At 39.5% G+C, this 24,185-nt stretch overlaps 1 protein-coding gene across 2 annotated transcripts; it reads right to left on the bottom strand.

Moving 5' to 3' along the window:
• Positions 1 to 2,953: 2,953 nt before the first annotated feature.
• LOC147157913 (chondroitin sulfate proteoglycan 5-like) lies at positions 2,954 to 22,719 on the bottom strand. 2 transcript variants are annotated; one of them, XM_086062760.1, is made up of 7 exons: positions 22,112 to 22,719; positions 16,869 to 17,613; positions 13,592 to 13,780; positions 12,173 to 12,335; positions 11,802 to 11,864; positions 8,256 to 8,420; positions 2,954 to 5,475 (listed from the first exon to the last, which is right to left on the bottom strand). In XM_086062760.1, exons 1-7 carry the CDS (start codon positions 22,197 to 22,199, stop codon positions 4,972 to 4,974), a joined length of 1,917 nt encoding a protein of 638 aa, XP_085918886.1. In that variant the 5' UTR covers positions 22,200 to 22,719; the 3' UTR covers positions 2,954 to 4,971. The 2 variants fall into 2 exon arrangements, with proteins under 2 accessions (XP_085918886.1, XP_085918884.1); XM_086062758.1 differs by lacking the exon at positions 2,954 to 5,475 and having other exon boundaries at positions 7,584 to 8,420; positions 12,257 to 12,335.
• Between the last annotated feature and the right edge of the window lie 1,466 nt (positions 22,720 to 24,185).

Here is a 24,185-nt window from a genome sequence, read left to right as displayed (position 1 = left end):
AAAAAGAAAAGATTATTAAAAATTAGGGGTGTCAGGCAATTACATTTTTAAATCATAATTAATCGCATGACTTCACTAGTTAACTCACGATTAATCGCAAATTTTATATCTGTTCTAAATGTACAATCAAATATTTTGTTTTCTAAATTTTCATACTCTTGTTAACATAACAGTGGAAAAATGTTAAACTAATAGCAATAGGGCTGCATCTTTTAGTCATTGATGCAGTAATTTCATAATAATTCATAAAATTGAGTTGAAATTTAAAAAATGTACTGCACTGTAAAAAACGAGTGTGATATTGATTTGTGTTGAGGTCATTTTTTCTGCCACTAGATGGCATAAATGCATTAGTAAGGCGTTGGTGACAGCATTTTTCTTTTCATATTAACTCATTTGCTCCCAAAAAACGATAAATATGTTCTATTTTAAATATTACCATTGACTTTTGGAGACACACATTGCTCTCACTTGTAATTTCCAAGTCACACAGAGGCAATGATAATTGATATGATATGATATTTGAACACATCTCAACAATAGAACAACAAGTTTGAAAGGGCCGCGGTCCGCATGGTGATGAAATCTGACAGTATGTCGATTGGCGGCCATTTGGGTGAAGCGACCCTTTAAGGTGGTGTGTCTGGACAACATAACACACTTCCTTTTGTACACTCACTCGCCATGACATTTCCCCCACCTCAATAGAAAGGGCTCACAGACAAAAAAAGCAAGCACAAAAGAAACATCACAAAGAAAAGAAGGGATCGACTTTTTTATTATTATTATCCTTCATAATGTTGCTGCGCATGAAAAAATACTAAGAAAACTGAAATATATGAATCAATAGCTGTCTATTTTTGTGTGGGGACAACAAGATTGGGGATTGCGTTCATCAGATTTGAATTGTGTAGTTTGCAAAAATATGTTTGTCAATTAATTCCATTCTGTGTGTTTTTATAAAAAAGCAGCTAATTATGTACTTTTTTTTTAAACATGGCGTAATGACATAATTAAAATCAACAAATGAATTCATTGATATTTAATTTGTGTCTGTTTGTGCGTGGCAATCATCAGAGGAAATTTTCCTTCTTCAGAAGATCAGAAAATGCATCAGAGGAAATCGCTTCTTCTTATTACTTTAAAGATGTGTGAACTTTTTATGATATATATAGTGCATATTCTACACATATAATATAAAGCACCCCCAGTGTAGAAATGATTACTCTGACCGAATCAGCAGACGATCTCGGCCACCGACAAAGAGTGAATTTAAATGAAGATGCAGATGAGTGGTTTGGTTTCAAAGTGCCAGAGGCGCTCAAGTCTACAGTATGGCAACGCTTTTGTGGTGCAACACTGCCATCTAGTGGTTTTTAAAATACAGCCGGAGTAGATGGAGAAGGGTTGTGTAGGGTAACATCTCAGAGGAGATGGTGCAAAAAGCATTTGAGCAACTGCGTGGGAAGGATTCTTCGAGTGGAGTGTGCTGTATTTACTATCTGAGGGAACCTTTTTGTCATTGTGTGATATTATAAAACAACTGTGTATTTATTTATTATGGTATTATATGTATTTTTGTCACAGAAAATGCACAGTGGGGATTGTAACAATGCGAGTTATCCTATTATTTTTTTTGTGTGGAATACGATGTTTTTACTTTTGAGTATTTTTGGAAAATGAGTTCAGACGTGTTCTAAATATTTAATCATTTTTGTCTGAAAAACACACAGAGCCAAGTCTGCGATGTTATTCTGAAATAGTCATCATGAGTAGCATGCTCTTCCCAGCTAATGAAATACTTGACACTGACATATCACTTGCCCTTAAATTTTAATGGAATTTTTCGGAAAAATCTGGACTTGAGTCCAAGTGGTTTAAAAAAAAATAATTATATATATATATATTGTAGCACATAGGACCTTTTTTTTTTTTTTTTGGTCTTACAATTATAACGAGAGCGAGTCAGAGTGCTTTCAAGAAAGAGTTGAGTATCACCTCGAGTGACACAAAGTCCACTTCGACTGATGCCAACCTATTTATAAAGACAGAGTGGCAGGAAGGACAACTTCACCTTGACTCGATCCGTTCGCGAATGCAGGGTGCGCTCCTCCTCTGAGGAGTAAATCAGAGGAGAGAAGTGAGCTAAACGAGGCCCGCGGCTGTGCGCCAAAATGGCCGAGCTGGCAAATATGGCAGATGTTTAATTCAAAGTGAACAAAGAAACTGACGTGTCTGTGACTGGAGATGGCAGATTCACGTCCTGAACACGAAAGAGGAATTAATCACAAAGCCCGACTTTATGAATAATTTATTAAAACACTCCAGAACAGCAAGGCTGTGTAGGAGTTTGAGCATTTCTATTGTTTCATTGGACTCAACCTGATCTTGTTTTATAAAATGGATCAACACTGAACAAAAATTCATAAGCTACATCAGTAGTTACAATTATTGCCAATCCCCCAAAAATATACTTGGCACTCCTAGTAGCAACCATAATGACCAATATTCAAATACTGGAGCATAGTAGGGCTAAATATTCATCAAAAATGAGACCGAGGTTAAATTACTACAGTTGTAATATTACAAAGAAAAGACATCACATTATATATAAATTCATAATATTACAAGGAATAAACTACTGTAATAATAAGACAAAGTTGTGATATTTTGGGAAAAGTAAAAGCCCTTAGTTTACAGGAATAAAGTTGAGATGTTACGAGAGAAAAAAATCCAAGTCAATAAAAAAACAAAACTAAATGAAATGTCAATAAAGTCATTATACAACGTCAAATAAAAAAAACATCTCATCTAAATAAATATTTATAATTTTATGAAAAAAGCATTACCATAAGTAATTGTAGATTAAAAAATTGCAATAACAAATTTTAAAAAATACACATTAAATACAGTAAATCTTGTTGCAATGCATAAATTGTCCACAAGGTGGGAGCAGAGCTCCTCATCCTTCTGTTAAACTACTGACGAATTCTCTATATTCCAATAAATAAAATGCTGCATGTGTTGTGATATCATCCATTTATTGGAGAATCAGAAACATGTCAAATGTAGCAAAACATGAAATACTAATAATACAAAAATGTAGTGATAAAACTAAAACTATATCCATAAAAATGTACTGACATTGGCACCAGGTTAGGACAGCTTGTTCACACTTGACGGGTCATTTTGTGCTTATTTTGCAAGTTTTGTTTGTCCTGAGTTTGAATTCTTCTTCTAAGTCGTGTTGTGTGTGTCCCAGCTGCATTTCTTGCCCCTAAATGTGGCGAGAATGTACTGTGTTTGTATCCTATGAGCCTAATGAAGGTTAGAATCCGAATGGATAATGACTGTTTACATTAGAGCCATGACACACTTTTGTTTCGAAAGCCCTTTGAGCATTTATTCCATATCTTTGATATCCATCTTAATGTTCATGTACTAGTATGCTCTTGATGATTCAGTGCACAAATAAAAACGACATAGCTGCACTAGTAGCATGTGTCTTACTAGTAAAATCTTTAAAATTGCTACATGCTACTAGTTAGGCAAAACTGTGTTGTGCTTATTGACATCTTGGTGTTACGAGTACACAGTAAATTCTTCGGCAGTAAATTTTACTCTGAGTCTATTTGGTTTCACTCTAAATAGAGTAAACATTACATTTGGAAGAGAGTAAAAAAAAAAGACACTCAAAGGTCCCACTCTATATAGAGTAAAAATTACACTTGGTAGGGAGTAATTAAAAAAAAAAAAAAAGGAGAGTCACTCAAAGCTCCCACTCTAGAGTAAAATTTACATTTGGAAGAGTGTAAAAAAAAGAAAGAAAAAGATTTACTCAAAGTTCCCACTCTAAATAGAGTAAAAATTCAATTGGGAAAAGAGTAAAATAAAAAATAAAAAAAACAATTAAGAGTGAAAAAAAAGTCACTTAAAGCTCCCACTCTATATAGAGTAAAAATGTACATTTGGAAGAGTGTAAAAAAAGAAAGAAAAAGATTTACTCAAAGTTCACACTCTAATTAGAGTAAAAAATTTAATTTGGAAAAGAGTAAAATAAAAATAAATAAAAACCAATTTAGAGTGGAAAAAAAAGTCATTCAAAGGTCCCACTCTATATAGAGTAAAAATTACACTTGGTAGAGAGTAAAAAAATAAAATAATAATAATAAAAAGAGAGTCACTTAAAGCTCCCACTCTAAATTGAGTAAAATTGACATTTGGAAGAGTGTAAAAAATAAAAAAATAAAATAAAAAGATTTGCTCAAAGTTCACACTCTAAATAAAGTAAAAATTACACTTGAGAAAGAGTAAAATAAAAGGTAAAAAAAAAGTCCCTCAAGGGATGAGGAACAAACTCCCGACCTTCAGCTTGGGAGATTGACAATCTACCATCTGAGCTTATGCCACTCCTATGGTTTGATTACATCCAAAAGGAGACCAAAAACATTTCTTGGTGTTACAAAGATACCAGCTGACACGAGCGATATACTAACACACAGCAGGAGCTGCGTGGCTCAGGGAGTAGATTGGTTGTCTCCCAACCTGGAGTTGTGGAATTGTTCCTCAACCCTTGAGTGACTTTAAAAAAATATATATATATATTTTTTTTTTCAAGTGTGAATTTTACTCTGTTTTTTACCTTACTTTTATTTAGAGTGAGTAACTCTGTTTAGAGTAAAATATTTACTCTACACTGTTTACAATTTGTGAATTACTAGACGTTAACTAGTGGAGTAATGTATCGCATTACAATAAAAGCCCCCCGATACCTTGCTATCATGTACCAATACTGTCATGATCAGTGTTTTTGTTGATTTGGATCAAGTTTAGTTGACGTTCGTGTTGTGTTGTTTTCTTGTGTTTCGTGTTTACATTATAGTTGTTAGAAGATCAAGCTGGATGGAATAAATGCTGAAATGGCTTTCTAGTCGCGCATTTGAGTGCATGAGTAAGAGACGTGAAGAGTCACTAGAGTGGCGGTAAAGATCGAGTGCTGACCGGGCTGCACTTGGCCCTGTATGGCGAAGAGGAAGGCTGAGTGAGATGAGGAGAGGAAGGAGACGGACGAAGGTGTCCGTCTTCTCTTTCCGCGCCGGAGTAATAAGAACTGGAAGGCCGACCTCTGGTCGAGTGATGGGCAGAATGTTGGCGCGTGGGGGCGGAGTATCCCCCGGGCGCGGAATGGCGACTGGGTGACGGGTACCTCCCGGGTGAGGGGTGCAGAAATGGTGAGGAGTGGCGCCCAGAGAGGGGCTCGCCGTGACCGTGACGATGGACCTTGGAGCGTTTGGGTGATTTGGACATCTTTAGGGTTTTGGGGGATTTGGTTGCGTGATGGGAGGCGGGGGCAGTCGGGTCTCCGTTGTTTGCGACCTTGTAGAGGAAGACGTCATAGTGGAGGGGGGAGCTCTTCTCGGGGCGCAGCTTGGCATCTTTGGGGAGGAGCACCTCCAGGCCGATGGTGACTCCATCCTGGTGTAGAAATACGGCAAGTAGAGAAGGATGCAGAAATGCAGGGACACTCAGTGGGAGGGATGCCAAGCTATGCAGAGTCTGCTAGGAAACTTAAATGGAAGCCAAATTGGGTGACATAGCTCCAGCCAATGCTGGGTTATTTTGCCCAACGCATTGGGTTGAGGATTTGGCCCAACACATTGGGTCAAGATTTTTCCAACACGGAGTAAAAATGACCATACTGATGAGCTAAAGCTACCAAGAAAGGGGTTACCAGATTATCAGTATAGCTGTGCTTAAAAGTGAAACTTAAAAAAAGAAGAAGAAGCAACTTTCTCTCCTGTCAGTGGTCACCACAGCGAGTCACCGAATGCCTTTCCTGACACAACCCACCCTTTTCAATCTAGGTTTTGGACCAGAGGTGGCAAATGCAGGTCCAGAAAGTAAAAACGCTGCCACAGTTTGGCTTTAGCCCCTGATGCTAGCTAGCTAGCTAGCACCTAAAAGTAAAAACTCTGCCACAGTTTAGCTTTAACCCCGGATGCTACTTAGCTAACTAGCTCCCTAGCAGGTAAACGAGCACCATGGGAGCTAGCTAGGGAGCAGGTAAACCAGCACCATGGGAGCTCGCTAGGGAGCTAGCTAGCTAGCACCTGGGGCTAAAGACAAACTGTGGCAGCGTTTTTACTTTCTGGACTTGGATTTGCCACCTCTGTTTAGGACCGCCAGTGTCTGGCAATCTGCATAATGGTACATTAAATGTATTTAAATTTCAGTACACAACAAAACTATTCAAAATGGCGACCATCTTCAGCCCGCCCAGACCTAATCTCCTGGGTCAAAATAATTGACTTGACTCATTGAGCCATTTCCCGCAGTAAAAAGTTAAATTTGTCCAGAATTAATTTGATAACTTGTACAATTAATACCTTTCAAAACTAATCTTTCCACTAGCTGTCGACTGAAGATGGCATCACCTGTGCTGAAGAAGTAGCTAACGACCAATAATGGCTCACCTGTTTTCTGGATTTGGTCAGCAAACTAAGCCCTGATTGGTTGTTACCAATCTTGAGTCGACAGCAAGTGGCAAAATTAGTTTTAGGTATTAATTGTTCATGAAATATAATGAAGTTATCACATTAATAAAAAAATATCTACAAATTATTATCATATTATTATTAAAAATGGCTCAATGAGTCAAGTATCCCTTTAAAGCTACCTAGCGAGTGGGTTAGGAAAATAACCCAGCATTATTTAGTGTGTCGGTGGAAATATAATGCGGCACTGGGTCCCTTGCATGATTTTAACTATGGTAAACTCAATTAGTTTAGTAGTTTTATTGCAATAAATAATAACACATAATGTTGCCTTGAGATTAGGGCTGCAAGTAACAATTTTATGAATCAAATAATCAGTTGATTATGAATCAGATTTTTTTTTATTGCCTTTCACACACACATACACACAAACATATACTACACATCATTTTTTTTAAGTTGACTGGGAAAAGCCAAAAGTCACTTCTTCTTTTAATGTTGCATGAGATCACACCATTAAAAAAAAAAGTTTAATGCTTAGCATATATTGACCTATATCATTTGTTTTTTTGTTTTAGCTTGTTTTATAAATGTAAGGCTTATAAATATTTTTTTTGTATTGAAAATTTTGGGACATCCATGTTTTGGGTGCTACTGTACATTTATTTGTATACTTAATTTTTTTTTTTTTTACATCCTCCATTATATTTGATTTTTAAATGTGTTTACTTAATATTACGTTTTCTATAAAGCAGATTTTTTTCTTCACCTTTTTGTATTGGATCCCATTGGAATGTGCACGTGTCCCTAATATATTGGCCGGGGGTGAGTGTTTATTTCAAGCTCCTATGGAATTCTAATAAGCAAGTTGGCTGTCCATGGTGCTGAATTGGCACTTTGTGTGTTTGTGTGTGTGTGTGTGTGTGTCTGTGTGTGCGTGTGAGCAGCCTACAGTAGCACAAAAGCGGGGTCAGTGGAGCGTTCGGTTATTATTAGCGAGGGAGCAGCTGGGCGGCCGTTAGCTTCGTGAGCAGACATGCAGACAAAGAGAGACACCGCAGGGAAAGTAGAGCAAAACACAGGGACCAGTTGGATAAAATGAAAAAAGATTTATTTCCCACAGCTGTTAACTATAATCCTTCATGTATAGCCCAAAAAGTACAAAATAACCTCAAGTACATAAAAGTATTAGAAATCACATTGAAAACCAAGACACAGCGTGTTTTAATATATAGATTCCAATATCGACTCGAGCAAATACTTTGACGTCGTGTAACCTAGACACTTATTAGCAATGCCGAACATGAAAAGTTGCAAGCACAGATCCACTTAGTTTCCACATTTTTGTGACTTTTTTTTTTGCAAATATTTTCAGACACTTCACTTTGATTAACACCAATGCATGCGAGCGGAAAAGGGACTGTTAGGCGAGGCGGGGGTGAACAAAAATGGGACACAATGGGCGAGTTCGTTGGCCAAAAGACCAAGGCAGGGGCGTCACAAGCGAGGGAAGGTCAGTCATTAGTTGAAAGTGGTTAGAGGAAAGAAACGAGACGGGGCCACTATGGAATCAATGGTGACATTGGAGCCTTGTAAACATGTATCCTTCAATTGTGTGTGCTTACTTTGACGTGGGCGGGGCTTGAGGATACACAGTGTGCTCTTTGCCAGGTGTAAACAACTCACTGCTATGTGCTCTCGGGTGCTCCGCATTGGGATGCGTTTTGGATTTTAGACCAAGTTGTTGTGGAGCACGTTTACCTCGGGGTTGTCGTCGGGGTTGTTGGGGCTGCGGCTGTGGTCGTGGACCACAGAGTTTGGCCGGTTGTTCTCGTGTTTGGGGGAATGAGAGTTGAGGATGTTCATGGCGCCCTCTTCCTTGGCTGGAGGGGACTTGGCCGGGTCCTCCTGCTTCTGGGGGTCATCCTGTTGGGAAGTTCGCTTAGTTTTTAGCACAACTCCAAACAATAAAGGGAACTGTTAGGGGATCAAAATAAACAACTAGATATGATAAGATAATGTGGTAGCAAAAGTGTGCACACCCTCTCAAAAAGTGGGTATTCTACGTGGCAATGTTCAGAATTAACTCGTCAAACTCATATTAAATGTGAGTCAGCACACACCTGCCTCCATTTAATGTGCCTAAATACAATTCTGATGTTCTAGTAGGCTTTTTATGCACAGGTCATAGGTCAAAATAGCAGTGGATTAAAAAAAATAATTATAATTTATTTTGGTCTCTTTTTTTTTTTTATCTAAAAAAATATTGGTATCTGAACATGGGTGTGTAGGCTTTTTATATCCACAGTATTTACAATATTGTCACCCTCTTAAAATAAGTCTTTTTTTTTTGTGCCTAAATCATCTCCTCGTGATGAAAATAGTGCATTTTGTGTTTCCGGAAAAATCTGAAAAAATGACATGGCCGATTATTTTAAGAAGGTGTCGATATACAATATGTTCATAAATGTTTAATAAAAATGTTAACACACATACATAAGCTACATCTACACATGCTAATGAGATCCACAAAAGGAAATCTGCATTTATAATGTATTGTGTGATTTTTTTTTATTGTATTTTTTATCATAAAGGTAGTGATTTAATTATTTTGTAGTGGTACAGTAGTATCTAGTAGTAGTATTTACTGGTATGGACTTTTGGGTATAAATATGTTCTCTTTCAAGTATTAGCATGCTCCCAAAGACGTATTTATACGTTTTGTGTTTTTTGAGGGGGGGGGGGGTTTATGCGAGAGCATACAGAAGGCTTTGATGCAGCCTCTGAACTGAAGAGAATGGTTGAAGCAATGGTAGTTAGTACAACAATGGTGGCAGCAGAGTATAAGAGATCAACCAGGGCCATGTTGTTTCCCCCAGAAACAAACTGATTTGTGAATAATGAGAAAACTTTTCTATATTCTAATGCTAATTGCTGCAAAATGGAAACCGATACAAATGTATGTAATTTTTCTTTTGTTAGGTTCCATGTTTTTATAGCATTAGAACACAATATTCTGTGGACCTTGCAAAATCAGTCAAAATCCAGTAAAACAGCCGGGAGCGAAGGGGTTTGCTTCAGTGAAAGTGGCTGGGAGTAAATGATATAATGGTAAATTTTTACAGTATTTTCATTCATTTTAGCTATAAGAAGAGCATTGTGCGATTATGAAAACTGAGCATTATTTTGTGTAGAACTCATTGTGATGGTAGGAAGACGCCAACATTTCATTTACTATACTATCATAAAACATAATCATCATTATCGTCTTCAAAAGAGCTCAAAAGCTGACTGCCTAATCATGTTTGCACATTGAAACAAAAGAATCAAATAGGACCTGTGGCATTTAAACTAGTGCATCGCAGCCCATGTGCCTGCGGGGGCTTTTTAGCCTCTCAACTTGACATTTAGAGCAACCGAGAACTTATCATGAACTGCTCCGAAATGCCAGCACGGCACTATTTGTTCCTATTACTTAGCCCAACCAATTATTACGTCATACATTTAGCATTCATTATATAAGCCTCAATAGGGTTATTCTCTTTAAATGTAACCTGCAAGGTTGTGCTCATTAACTCTTAAGTTGTGCTTGTGTGACCAAAAGCGAGTGGAAATTAGAGGCTGTGCACATCTGCATGTGTCAGCTCGTTCAGGTCGTTCATTGATCGCCGTGTCACAGACAGCTGAAGGTCACAGTCGCAGCAGGCGAGAAGTGGGCCACCATCGATTTGGTCGCGCGGGCCGCGGGCCGGACGCTACTTTTTAAATGTCCTCTCCCATCACGCATTATCACAACCCAAAGATTTAAGCACACTGATATCTGCTGATCAACGTGTCGTTAAATTTAAAAGCATATTTTCCGAACAGTGCTTGGGCCTAAAATGTCATCCGTATATTCAATATTATACAATTCCTTTGTTTTTGTTGTATACTGAAGACATTTGGGAGTAACTCACAGTATAATTAATTCTGAAGTCTACAAGACCATTTTGTCGGGCAAATGACAGAAAAATTAGGTCTAACGAATCAGGAGAAGTGTAATAAAAATACAGTAGATCTAAATAGATGTATAAACTGTGTGAGCATAATTTATTATAATGATTGTCTTTCATTGTCAATTCGTCTTTGATTTCAATTAGTTGCTTGTTATCAAATATGCCCTTTAAAGTTGAATGATTCAAGCATTTACATCGCATATCTGTGTTGGGTTTATTAAAAAAATATATATATTGTTTTTATTAGGGGTGTCAAAATTTGTGTCTTTAACGCCACCATTTTTTTAAACACGCGATTAATGACCTCCCCTTACTTGGAAAGCCTGTACTGGGGGACGTCAACGTCAAAATTTAGCAGTAGTACATTTAATAATGCACATATTTGTGGAGACTGGGGTCAAGTTCTATTTTAGAATTTTAAAAATGTGCCAAATTTCACAAGTTACTTTATGTTAAAGATTAGATAGCTCTTAATATGAAAAGAAAAATGTGCTGAGCGGTCACCAACATCTTACAAATGCAATTATGCCATCTAGTGGCAGAATAATGACCTCAACTCAAATCAATATCACACTTACAGCGCAGTACATCTTTTTAATTTTAACAAAATGTTATGAATTATTATGAAATTACTATATCAATGACTAAAAAAAATGCAGCCATATTTCTATTAGTTTAACATTTGATATATGAAAACGTAGGAAAGTATTTTAATTGTACATTTTATTGATATAAAATTTGCGATTAATCACGAGTTGATGAAGTCATGTGATTCATTATGATTAAAAAGTTGAATCGCCTGACACCCCTAGTTTATATGTAAAAAAAAAAAAAACAGTACCAAATGGCTGGCGAAAGTATAATATGTCATTATATTAGTATACTGCATGGTCCGGTGGGATACATGTGGTGATCTATGACCACACATTCCTACTTTCCCGTTGATGCAATACAGTACAGAATGCATCTCGGAGGAGCAATACATGCGCAAGCCATAGCAGGGAGTTTTGTCAAACACAACAGCTTGGAAGCCGCAAGGGCGTTCAGGTAAAGCGGGCGAGGAGAGGGACCTTGCAGTGTATTTGTGCTGAACCATCGATTGCAGGGAGCCGAGCAGCAGGGTGATTAAAGTAGCGAGTTCCTCCCGCAACAACAAGATCGATGCACGATATTGTTGTGGGCTTGGAGGAGGGCTTGTGTCAAAATGTGGCATTTAATAGCTGGATAGGTCAAAGCGAAGCTTGGGGGAGGAGGGGGGGGGGGGGGGTGGAGCGGGATATTGCAACCAATGCGGATGTTCCGCTCCGCTTACCTGGTAGTGGTTATAAGAGTTTCTGGGTTTAAATTCCCAGGTAAAGGTGGTTGATGATGGCCTCTGAGGGAATCAGTGAGCGTAAAAAGCCATCAACATACATCCATACACCAACTCCTTGCCTATGCGTACACAATATATACCTGTGTATATATACACACGTGTATATTTATGCATTCTAAGTCAGCTATCTTGGATTAGCATGCATATTTTGGATATCAGCAAGCCGCCAAAGACACACCAAGCAAGCACATAGGATCAATAGATAAGAGAGGTCAATCATGTGATGACAGCGGGAAAAGGGTGAAAATAGTGAGGAATAAAAAGGAGAAAGGGCGGAGAGTAAACATGAGGAAAAGGTGGGGGCATACCTGACAGATAATGTTGTCATAGTACGCCAGGTTGTGAGTGTGAGCTTGGGGCGCGGGCGTAGGGGAATCGCACAGTTTCCTTACGTTTGGCTGCGAGCCGTCGGCCGTGGTGGAAACGGAGAGGCCGTCCGTCTGTGGCTCCGCGCTCTGCTGACGGTACTTACTGAAGGGGGAATCAGAGACGTCGCCGATTAGATTATCGTTTGACAGCATCCGCGTAGATTCGAACCTCGGGCCTCTTCAATGTGAGACAAAAATGATGAGCACTTTAAGTTCTTTATTTTAGTTAGTAAATAGTCGTGTCATTTGACACTGATTTGACGCAAATAATGCTCCAAAATATACATCTCACAAAAGTGAGTACACCCCTCACATATCTGCAGATATGTGATTAGATCTTTTCATGGGACGATGCTGTATACATTTTGACACAATGAAAATAAATCAGTGTACAGCTTATATACCTGTAACCGTAAATGTATTGTTCCCTCAAAATAGCTCAAATTACCGCCATTAATTGCTAAACCCTTGGCAACAAAAGTGAGTACACCCCTAAGTGAAAATGTCCAAATTGAGCACAGTTGGTCATTTGATACTTTATATACATTTAAATTTTAAATTAATGCCTTAATCGGTCTTATCTATATATATATTTTGTTATATGTTATCTTTTTTTTGTGGTAATCAAAATGGGTGCAGTAAAGTATATAATTGACCGTATACATACATTTATACTCTTTGCTTTTACTTTACAATTAATTGTATTTTAACGTCTGTACTTTTTTACTTTTACTTAAGTAAAGGAGATGACTCAGCGTTTCTACTTTTAGCAGAATATTTTTTTTTTCTTTCGACTTAAATACAGCATGTGAGTACTTTTTAAACAGAGAGACAAAATCAATTGAGAATAGACTTTTGTTACAATTTCTGAAATAGTCTAAGTCGGGGGTGTCAAACTCGTTTAAATTCAGGGGCCACATTCACCCATATAATATTTCCTGTTTTTGTTTTGTTTTTGGGGTGGGGGTTCAAATAATTACAAGTACATTCTGAAAATATTTGAATTCATTACCTTATTGCAGAGTAAAATAATAATAATAATAATATATATGTTCTAAAAAAGAGTAAAATCTTTGTATCAAATCCTGACTAAGCCCAATTTCAGAATGTCATTTAAGTACTTGTCAGTGTGCCCTCTAGTGGACAAAATTAACACTAGCAATTTGGTCAGATTGGAACCCCTGGTGGGCCGGTTGTGGCCCGTGGGCCTTATGTTTGACACACCTGGTCTAAGTTATCATAACAAAAGAATCAATTATTTTTGATTTTGAGTCATGCTACTGCAAAGGTTCATTCAATGCAACTGGACTATTTTTTTTCTTTTTTTTTTTTACGAAAACATAGTAACCAAACACACACCTGCGCTTGCGAAGCCTCCTGTTCTCGCTCTTGAGGCGGTGCAGCCTCTTGGCGAAGAACACCACGATCATGAAGAGGAGGAGGATGGCCACGGAGGCCACGCCCACCACCGCACTCATCACCTGGAACTCCGTGATGGCCCAGTCGCAGCGCGTGCCTTTGTTCCAGATGTAGTCCTGCACATTGCACCTGGATTGCACAGTTGAAACTCAATGAGGGAAGACGTTAATAATGTTGATGCAGAAGTGTGCCGACACGTGATTGGGCAGCAGTAGCTCGGACCCGGGAGTTGCTTAGTTTGCTTGAAGTGCGCAGCAACAGCATCCAACATATTTTTAGCATGAGAGAGGCTGATGCTGTCCTGCCAAAGCTGGGATTCTCCCTGCAGCCGAACCCTTAATGAGCTCAAAGGATCAGTGTGTGTGTATGTGCGTGCAACAGATTCAATGTGCAGTTGCAAACATGCTCACCAGCACATTATGCTGTGTTTTTTTTTTTTTCTCCCTGGTAGCAGCTCATTAGTTCTTCATGAGTCCTATCTTGTGATGCACATTAATGTCGTTGTGTTATGTCCTACTTTAAAACAACAACAAAATAGACATTGAAACATTTAAAACATTGATCGCATTCTTACTTTTGCAACTGAATTACGTTCGTCAGTTAGGGTGCGGATTTGTGCATGTGGCGTAAACCAAACTCGTGACGGCAACATTCGGACCAGCTTGCTTACTGGCACTTTGACGCATTTGTAATTTGGCAAGCACTTCACGGCCCAACAATTTTCCAAAATTGTCTATAATACGTCCCCTTTAATGAATCTGTTTGTGAATAATATCAAGGTTATTATAGTCAATGAAAACTAGTAAAATGAAGAAAAAAAAACTAACTAAAACTACATTTAATATTTATAAAATTAAACTAGGTATGATTATAGCAAAAATGGAAATTAATAAAAGTAAGCTTTTATGCTTGATTTTAAATGTATTTATTTCAATATACTGTACAGCCGTAGACATAAAGGAAGATCAAACAGTCATACGTAAATTGTAGGGATGGGCGAGTACCAATACCAGGTATCAGTATTGGGCCGGTTCCCGGCCTTATTTCTATGTATTGGTACTTGCGACGGCGATTCCAGTATCGGCCACCCTGTGGCCATTTTACGATCAGGGACTAGAAATTAGAATAGAAGACAGTCATTAATTTCATGTAATTTTCAAGAAAAATGCCACAGTATTTGAGTTGTTGTTGTTTTTTTAAATACATTTTCTTTTCTTTTTACTAGCACTAGTGGAATCGGTACTTGGTATTATTATCGGTGACTACTCAAGAGTTGAGTACTGTATTGGTATCGAACATCCCTACTTTATCGCCCTTTTTTTCACACACACACACACACACACACATATACATATATATACACATACATATTAGGGGTGTGAATTGCGTAGTACCTGGCGATTCAATTTGTATCGCGATTCATAGATCACGATTTGATTTGATACCGATTAATGCCGATGCGAATCTATAAATTGATTATTGCTTTTTTTTTTTTTTTTACTCAAATTTTGAAAAAACTAATCAGTAAACTTGTACATTACACTGTAAGATTTGTATGAAAATGTATTTATCTGAAAATTCAGGCTTATAACTGAGCCACTGCATTTAACAATCAGGTTGCAGTCTGTTTCATGTTTGAACAGCGCTGAAATCAAATATTAAGGCTTAATGTTCCATTAATATCACATTCTTCCATGCTTAATGTGTGAATCCTAACCCTAAGTAAGACGTTTTGTTGAACATCCCCATTAAAAATTGATGTTTAAAAATCGATTCGGCCGCATATCGAATCGATTCAAGATTTGCGCGCCGTAATATTGCGATATATTGCAGAATCGATTTTTTCTAACACCCCTAATACATATATATACATATACATATATATATATATATATATATATGTAAATTAAATATATATATATATATATATATATAAATTAAATAAAAAATTAACACTAAAACTAATGCTAACTAAACTAAAATGGAAAAAAATAAGACAAATTAAATTAATGAGAAATAACAGAATTTAACAAACAAAAATGAAAACGAAATAAAAAATAACTATAATGAAAACCCAAAACTGTTATGACCCTGGTGAGTGTTTGTTTGATTACTCAGCAGACACAACAAGACGAGCAATCGTAAGGCAGCACAGATGGTGCCATTTAAACAGCATTGAATGACCATGTGTGTTTTGTTCCTTGCTCGCACCATTGTCACCTGAGTGATACGCTTTGTGTCCGTGTCAGTGACAGCCTAGTGTATATATGCACACACACACTTTCTCTCCCGTCTTCAAAATGCATGCTTATCCTTTTTGGTGACCCCGCTGATCTTCATGACACGTTAATCCAGCCTTCTGTCACTATAAATATGACCTAATGGCGTCCTCAATCTTTTCTTTTGTTTTAGTGACTAGCCATATTGGAAATCCTCCCCCCGGACTAGAAATTCAATTTGGGGAAGAGTCAACAATCCACCCCTCCTCGGCATCAACTACCAACACGCCGATTTAGCCTAATGCTACATGTGTGGCATGTTGCAGCACAGTTGTTGTCATCCATTTACCAAATATGTCCCAAAAAGGATGGCTACGTAAAGATGACCTTACTCCGTGGGAGTATGTCACCATAAGAATTTTTTTTTTTTCAACAAGTCCTCCAACAATAAACGACCATATTGGTCGTTTTACCATGCACCAAAATACAACCGAGTGTTAAGTATTGTAGTTAAGCGACCTTTATCGGCCATGTTGTATCAGCCATGTTGAATAGCGAAAAAGAGTCATGGGAATCGAACTCGGGTCATCTGGTCAGAAGACAAACGTTTATCTTACTGAGCGGGCCGGTAATGATCTTAGTGTTTTTTTTTGTATGTATGTCAATTCGCCGTCACGGACTAATGGTTGGGGTTAGGATGACGTTTCAGGTTCCGGACCGGGTTTGAATCTTGCTTTTGGAATTTTGCGCTATTTAACATGGCCGATAGAGGTCGTAATTTGGAACCTTTTCAAAACGACCTATGTGGTCGTATTTATTAAAGGACTGTCTCTTTTTTTATTTTACACAGTGATGAGTGAAAATTATTATTTGTACATACATTTAAGTAAGCCTGTTTTGTTAAAAATGGATTGCTGTAATGCTTTGGTGCAAAGTGAACTCGTCAGCCGCGGACATGACACAGCGACAATATGTAAATATGTGTTTGTGTTTCTTACCTGCAGAAAGCTCCCACTCCTGCCACCACGGTGCACACGCCTTCATTGAAGCAGAAATTGGGTTCAACGTCACACTGAGATACGCACATCCCGGGTCCCGAGCGCACGAAGCCCAGCCGGCACCCGTCGCTCCCCATGGCGCCGCCCAAGGTCAAGTCCTCATCATTGTCGGGTTCCGGCTGGGGCCGGGCAGGTAAGGCAGGCGTGTTCTCCACGGCGGGTTTCGCGGTGACAGGACGTGCAGGGGCGCCAGCCAAGAGGGGATTCTCATCCTCCATGTCGGCCGGGGGAGAAGGGGAGGGCTCGGGCTCTTGGGTGGGCGCAGATGCCGAGAGATCGTCGTCAGGGGACAGGTAGTCGTAAAAGTCCGAGAGCGTCCAAGCTGTGGGGCTGCTTCCTTTTTGCTTCTGGGGTTTTGGAAGTTTAGCACCGTTGTGATCAATATCAGACGGCATCATCTCCGGCGCTGGACTGTGGAACTCCACGGTGATGATGTCATCAGACAAGGGGTTCCCGGGCTGATCCGGCCCTGCTCCTCCAGCAGTGAGCTCCTCCCCGACGGGATCCGGGTCTAGATGGACGTGTTTATGGGAGCGGGGATGTTTGGAAAACGTGGGGATCCCTGCTTCTATCAGGTGGTCTCTCTCTGCTGAGTCGTCGCTTAGCACCATCCTAGTATTCAAGGCTTCCCGGTTGATGGACGAATGGTTACGGTGATGATGACGCCTGGCCATCGAATGCCTCCCTGTCGATTCAAACCGTAAGACAAATTAGGTAGTTCTTTATGAAAGCGATCAGGCTGTCAAAATACCTTGCTAGAATAAATGCATAAGCAAATACATTTTGGACTCATTCACTGCCATCCCAGTAAAAAAATCATCTTTGACGTCTATAGCCGTCTTTGGCAGTCAATGTGTGTAGTCCACAAGGCTCTATCCTCCACCACCTTTGTTTTTTTAATCTTGTGTGAGAAGCAGTATGTAAAACGCATTTGGCAAACCGTAATGACACAAGATCCACCAAGTGTGTCGAAGTCTGCCTATTGAGTGTCTCTGTAAGTGACTTTTAAAATATTGTACTGGAGCATGAAATAAGCCCAGTTTGTTTGTACCTGTTAGCGCTCCGTGATTGACTGGCAAGCAGTCGAGAGTGAAGTCTGCTTTTTGCCTGGAGTCAGCCGAAGTCTATCTATCCATTTTTCCATGTTATCAATTTGTCCTGAAACTGTGTGTGAAATCAACCAGCTTTGCCCCAAGACTTCCCCAGGCTAAGTGTCGCTAAGTGTTGAATCCGCACACAAATTCCTGTATCAAAATTTTGAAAAGTCACATTAATACAAACTCGGTCTATTCCAAAATGATGAGAAAACAGATCGTCGACCGCGCCAACAAAATCCGTGCAGTTTAAAAGGTTCAAAGGTCGAGCGATTTACTGTAAATGACAGCCAAACGCGAGTTCAAGACTGCAATGTAATCAAAGTGTGACGACGCCGGATTAGACACGCTGAATGACTGACTAATGTGCTCTGGTGACCAAGACTGAACGCGGATTACGCAGATTAGGATTTAGAACCATAGGTTAGAGGCCGCTTGTTTGGGTGCGCACCCAAAAAAATAAAACATCCACAGGGGTACAGAGACATGTAAATAGATACTTATTAGCTTATTATATGGTGTATGAGAAATGTGCATGAGTGTAGACCGTATTGCATTAAACCTTTTTTATTGTATTTTTTAATGCTACATTTGTGCTGCATTCGAGTGGACGTCGAGAAGAAGTTATGGTAATATTTGGCTGGCCAACCAAGCAACAGGAATATTTAGCCGGGGAGCGTTAGCCGGCTAATGGCGTACTAGCATCAAACGATAGGGAGTTTTGTAACTTGGACGCCAGAGCTGAGAGAGCAGCTAGCATAGTGCTAGCTAGGATGAAGCTAGTAGCAACGGAGATGGATTTAAAATGGCAGCAAAGAGGAACAGACATCATTCGTTCTGCTGTTGAGTTGGCTTGGGTTAAAGTAAGGTATTTTATACCTGCTGCTAAGTGCTGGTACGATGTGTTGAAATGAGATATGTCATTCAGTGGCTAATGCGAATTGGAATTTTGATTTTTAATCCTTGTCCATGCTTGCCCGTTAACAAAATTCAACTTTCACAGCAGTGAGTTGGGTGGAACGAGTGTTCGATGGGCGATAATGTTCCCGGTTGATTGAATTTCAAGGAGACACTTCGACACAATCTCCCGCACATTACGGGCCAAACTCAATTAAGCACTTGTCTGGACATCTGTCTGTCCGTCCATCCGTCTGTCTATCCGCGTCCTTTGAGATTGCAGCTCATTGTCAGGCACACCATTCAGCGCTGATGTGATGGCCATCACAATGCGCCCGAAGGCACGAAACCTTAGCGGTGGCCGAGGAAGCAAGAGAGTCGCGCGCACACACGCGCACACACACTGAGCGCAGTTGCCATGGTGAGATGCAAAGAGGTGGCAGGTTGAAAGGAGGAGAGAAGCGAGGGTGCAGTCGCGGAAACAGAGAATCCAGTGTTTGCTGCTGCTGCTCTTGTTTTTTAATCAATCAAGCCAGACTCACTCTAAGTGATGCCTGCCAACTTCAGCTCTGGAGAGAGAGAGAGAGAGAGAGAGAGAGAGAGAGAGAGAGAGAGAGAGAGAGAGAGAGAGAGAGAGAGAGAGAGAGAGAGAGAGAAAAAAGAAAAAAAAAAAAAAAGCAAGGTAGAGTCAAAGTCTTTGAGAGACACGTTCCACCGAAACTGATTACGATTGAATCAAACTATCTCTTTTGTAGATGGTATTTGCCAATCTGGTCTCCGTTGGGGCTCAAACGTCGCATCCTGTTAGCAGCTGGCAGTCGTGGCCGTTCACAAGCGCTAAATGGAACATGGACAGATTACAAGAGCAAGAGGAGCAAATTGAATGAGTTGCCGCCACTTTACAAATGGATTCCTTCCTTTGAAATAGCGTGGTTTGTGCCTTTAACTGCCACTCCGATTCACCGTCTCTTGTCACCATGGTAACAGGTTTGACTGGAGGTGGCTGTCCTCTTATACACTCCCAGACGCCATCGCTAATAGCCAAGAGGGCCACAATGTCAGAAGGTTGAGAGTTTTTGTGGCGGAGGATCCAAGTGCAAGACAGCAAGGAGTCTATTTATTTATTATTATTATTATTATTATAAATTAAATAAAATTAAGACCTTAAAGTCTAAATACGCATAACATGACAAAACAGACAAAGAGCTGATTGGTAGACACAAGGCTGACGAGAACAGGTGGGCGGCCATTTTGCCACTTGCTGTTGACTGAAGATGACATCACAGTTGCGCAGGGCTCAGGCAACGACCAATCACAGCTCACTTGTTTTCTTAAGCTGAACTGTGATTGGTTGATACCTGAGCCCTGAGCAACTGTGATGTCATCTTCAGTCGACAGCAAGTGGCAAAATGGCCGCCCACTCAGATGGATGAAAACAGATGGATTTTGCTGCTTAACTCATATTCCACTCACGCAATATTAACCAAAATACCTTATTTAGACTAGTGGGGCTGCAAAGAACATATTGTTGTCAAGAATTGTTTTTTCGGGTTGATTTGAATTCAATTCTTGATATTTAATGCCCCTATTCTCAATCAATGATTATTATTTTTTTTTTTATGGTATTTTGCCATTTGGCTCATCTGAGCTAGTTTAGGAGCAAGTGGTTAACACATCTGACATAAGTTCTGGGTTCAGATCACAGCTTGCATGAGATTTGATCCAGCTACTTTCAATTCCGAATGAGCAGTAGTATGTGAATATATTTTTTATACATGCTTTTATCGCTAATAGACTCAATTATTGCAACCGTCTTCCAGTCAGCCGTAGAATACATTTTTAAAATGATGCTACTGGTCAATAAATGACAGAACGACTTTGGCCCTGAATACATTAAAGAACTGCTGATGGAATATAAACCCAGTAGGGCTCTGTGCTCAGCAGACTCGGGTCAATTAGTGGAAGCCAGAGTTCAAAGCAAACGTGGTGCATCAGCACTTAGCTGTTGTGCTGCATGCAAATGGAATTAACGGAAGTTACCTACCCGTCTAGCAGAACAGCATTTAAATTTTCCGCCCTGTCACTATATGTCAATAACGCGGATAGAAGAATTCCGATTTTTGGACCATTTAAGTGAAATGTGATCATTTCTCACGTATAAACCACAGCACACTCGTTTGAAATCGCTGATGTTGTCTACCTAATTGACTAGTTTTAATAGCAATAATTTGTGTCAGCAATGGGAGATGCTTGCTGCTATTTTTGTGACACTTAACATGCTTTGCAGGGACACAAAGGCAGATGGACCCCGCAGTGCGAATTCACGCACACGGGAGAAGCACAAGATGGTAGTCTGGATTGTTGCCACCATTAAAGATGACTTTGTATGCAAGTGTGTAAAATTGGCGAAGCGGACTGGCTGGCTCTTTGTTTTAAAATACTGAACTTAGCGTGACACTAATATGACCTAAATGGTAATTGTTTCCATTAGCTCTAAAATAAGTAACTCTTAGTTGTTTTAATGTCATTTTCAGCTGCCACTTCTCATCTTCCCCGAATGCCCGTTGCCGAACATATATGACATTACACGCGTTATGTGTGTTTATTGGTCATAATGCTGCAGGGTTAACATTCAAGTGAGAAAAAAGGGTGGGGGGGGGGTGCTCGTGCATGTGAACCCCTGCGACCCTCGACGTGCACGAGCCGCCTGTTGCTGGGCAGCGGCTGCAAGCTAATTTTCTCCCCCCCTCTACGACCCCCTCCGTGTCTCAAGAGATGCAAATGAGACGGGTCGGTTACCTCCATGAAAATCTGCAGGAATTTAAATCGCACTACTAATTGGCCTTGCCCACATGTGCGCAATGTCTGCATGTGGATGACGTCATAATGAACGATAAAAATCAACATCATTTTGTTTTTAAAATCATGACAACCTGTTACATTCATTTATTTTGTGCCCAAAAAAAATCTCACCACACTTGTCTATCGCGCTAAATGAAGTCATTTCTCATCCATTACGAGCAAACTTGCCCTTTTCCACCCAACCCAAGACATGCTGCAGGTGCAACGCAATTCACGCAAGAGTGCTTGCATGCAAGCCACACACACACACACACACACACACACACGCACGCATACTCGCACTCGCCTTGGGTGTGACACGTTTTCGTGCATTTCTGCGGTGGCCCTTACCGTGAGCGGACAGCGGGATTAGAACCATGGAGATGGCGAGAAGGACCTGCCAGGTCCACACGCGGCTGTCACCGTAGCTGCGCGCCATGCCGGCCGTAGACGACACGCAGGCTTCTTCCTCTGACGCTCCGATGCTCAACTCTGCTCTGATCCTTGTCTTCAGATAGTGCACGGCAATACACTGGCGTCATTCAACAGCTTTGGGTCGGGTCCATCGCGTGCATGCCGAGTGGCCGGTCCACTTTTCCGTACGCACCTTTGGCGCCCCACCAACGCGTCTTTATAGTGAATACTGGCTGCAGTGTAGTAGTAGTAGTAGTAAATGCGCGCGCCTGTGGATGGATGGAGCCTCTGCGGAATAGTGTTTAATGAGCCGGGTGCGTTCGGAGACGAGAGAGCCGGCAGTCCTCCGCCTCCGTGCGTGTCAAAGTGGCGGCGCGTGCACGACGTGCAGAGAATTGGTCCGTCAGACTCAGTCAGCGCGGTCTGCGAGATGCAAAAGCTTGTGCGTGGGGGTAATCCTCTTACTGTTTTATTGTGCGAAAGGCACCAGACAATAGCATCTGCTCTTGAATTACCTAGTAGGGACTCTGAAGGAGGGACCGGGGGAAGGCAGTGCCCAACTGCTCCCAGCAGATGGCGCTGTAGTTTTGAGATTCTTTTTTTTTGTAATTGCATTGAAATGTATATTTGTAAAAAACAACAACAACAACTTAAATAAGTTCAGATATGTCGTCAATAAGCTTTGGCTCCACCCCACATTTTTTAAATATATTTAAAAAGTATCATGAAAAACAGAAACCAATAGGCTATATCGTCAATTCGGCTCCATTTGTTGACTTCCAATTTGCAATTTCCCAAGCCTCATTTTGCCATTGGAAATAATGTTAATTCGCTGGTTGTAGGCTTCAACTGTGGCCATCAAAACCGTTACAAGAATACAGATTTTGTTTTTAAATTAACATTAAAAATAGACATTACAACATTGTAACAATTTTACATTCTGATACCTATATGGAAGTGCATTGCATTAACGTGGGGGGGGAAAAAACTACTACTATTTAAGAGGAATATTTTTATTTGTATTTTTTACGGAAAAAATGAAAACCAGAAAATAATTATATAAAATCAGAAAAACAGAAAAAAATATTCCTTGAAATAAGAAAATATATTTCAATAAACAAACATAAACAAAACAATAAAAAAAAAAAAAGGTCAGAATTTATTTTTTTTGTTTTTAAAGTGAATGCAATACACTTGTGTACTTACCAAGTCATGAAGAGAATTCGACGTCTGTATGATAAAGCTAAACTTGTTATGCATGTTATGTAACGCCTCAACAAATAATTTGCTCATGCCAAAACATAGTTGCTGTAAAATTTACAGTATTTGACCGCTAATGATACAGCAAATTACTATACTTTGTTTTTACCCATAATGCACTTTGTTTTTCCATAATGCATTGCCGTACACATTTAAATACTGTCAAATAAAAAAATAAAGATAATGCTGTAATTTTTTACTGTAGATTTTACAAAAATGTGTTACAATGTGACAGTAAGCACATTTTTCAACATTAACACGCATTCAAATATCGGAAAATAAAAACCTGTACCTAAAGATTAATTTCAAATGTATTTCATATTAAAATTAAATTAAAATTGTAATTGTACCTAAATAAATATTTGAAAACAAACACCATAAACAATTACATTCAAATTCATAGTACTTGAAAGTTAAGTACAACTGAACTTAAACGTTCTTTATTAGATTATTACAATGTTTTTAATTTTGTTTGAATTTCAGATATTTTTTACCTCTACCACTAGAGGGAGCTCATGTACAAGAAGTGATGTTTTGAAAAGCGCCGTTTCAAATCACAGATGTCAAACTGGAGGGCCAAATCCGGCTAATCTATCGTTTGACATTCACATGTTTACATTGTACTTAAGTAGTTAGTAAACCACCAAATTTGCACATGCACACATATTGCTCACCATCACAGTGCTGCATAATAGTTACATTTAACTCATTCACTGCCATTGACAGCTACAGACGTCAAAAATTAATTTTA

Source organism: Leptonotus elevatus, chromosome 19 (genome assembly GCF_054856555.1).
Source record: "Leptonotus elevatus isolate MCC_2025b chromosome 19, RoL_Lele_1.0, whole genome shotgun sequence".
Lineage (NCBI taxonomy): Eukaryota > Metazoa > Chordata > Actinopteri > Syngnathiformes > Syngnathidae > Leptonotus > Leptonotus elevatus.
Note: the sequence above shows the minus strand (reverse complement) of the source record. Positions and strands in the feature narration are given on the sequence as shown.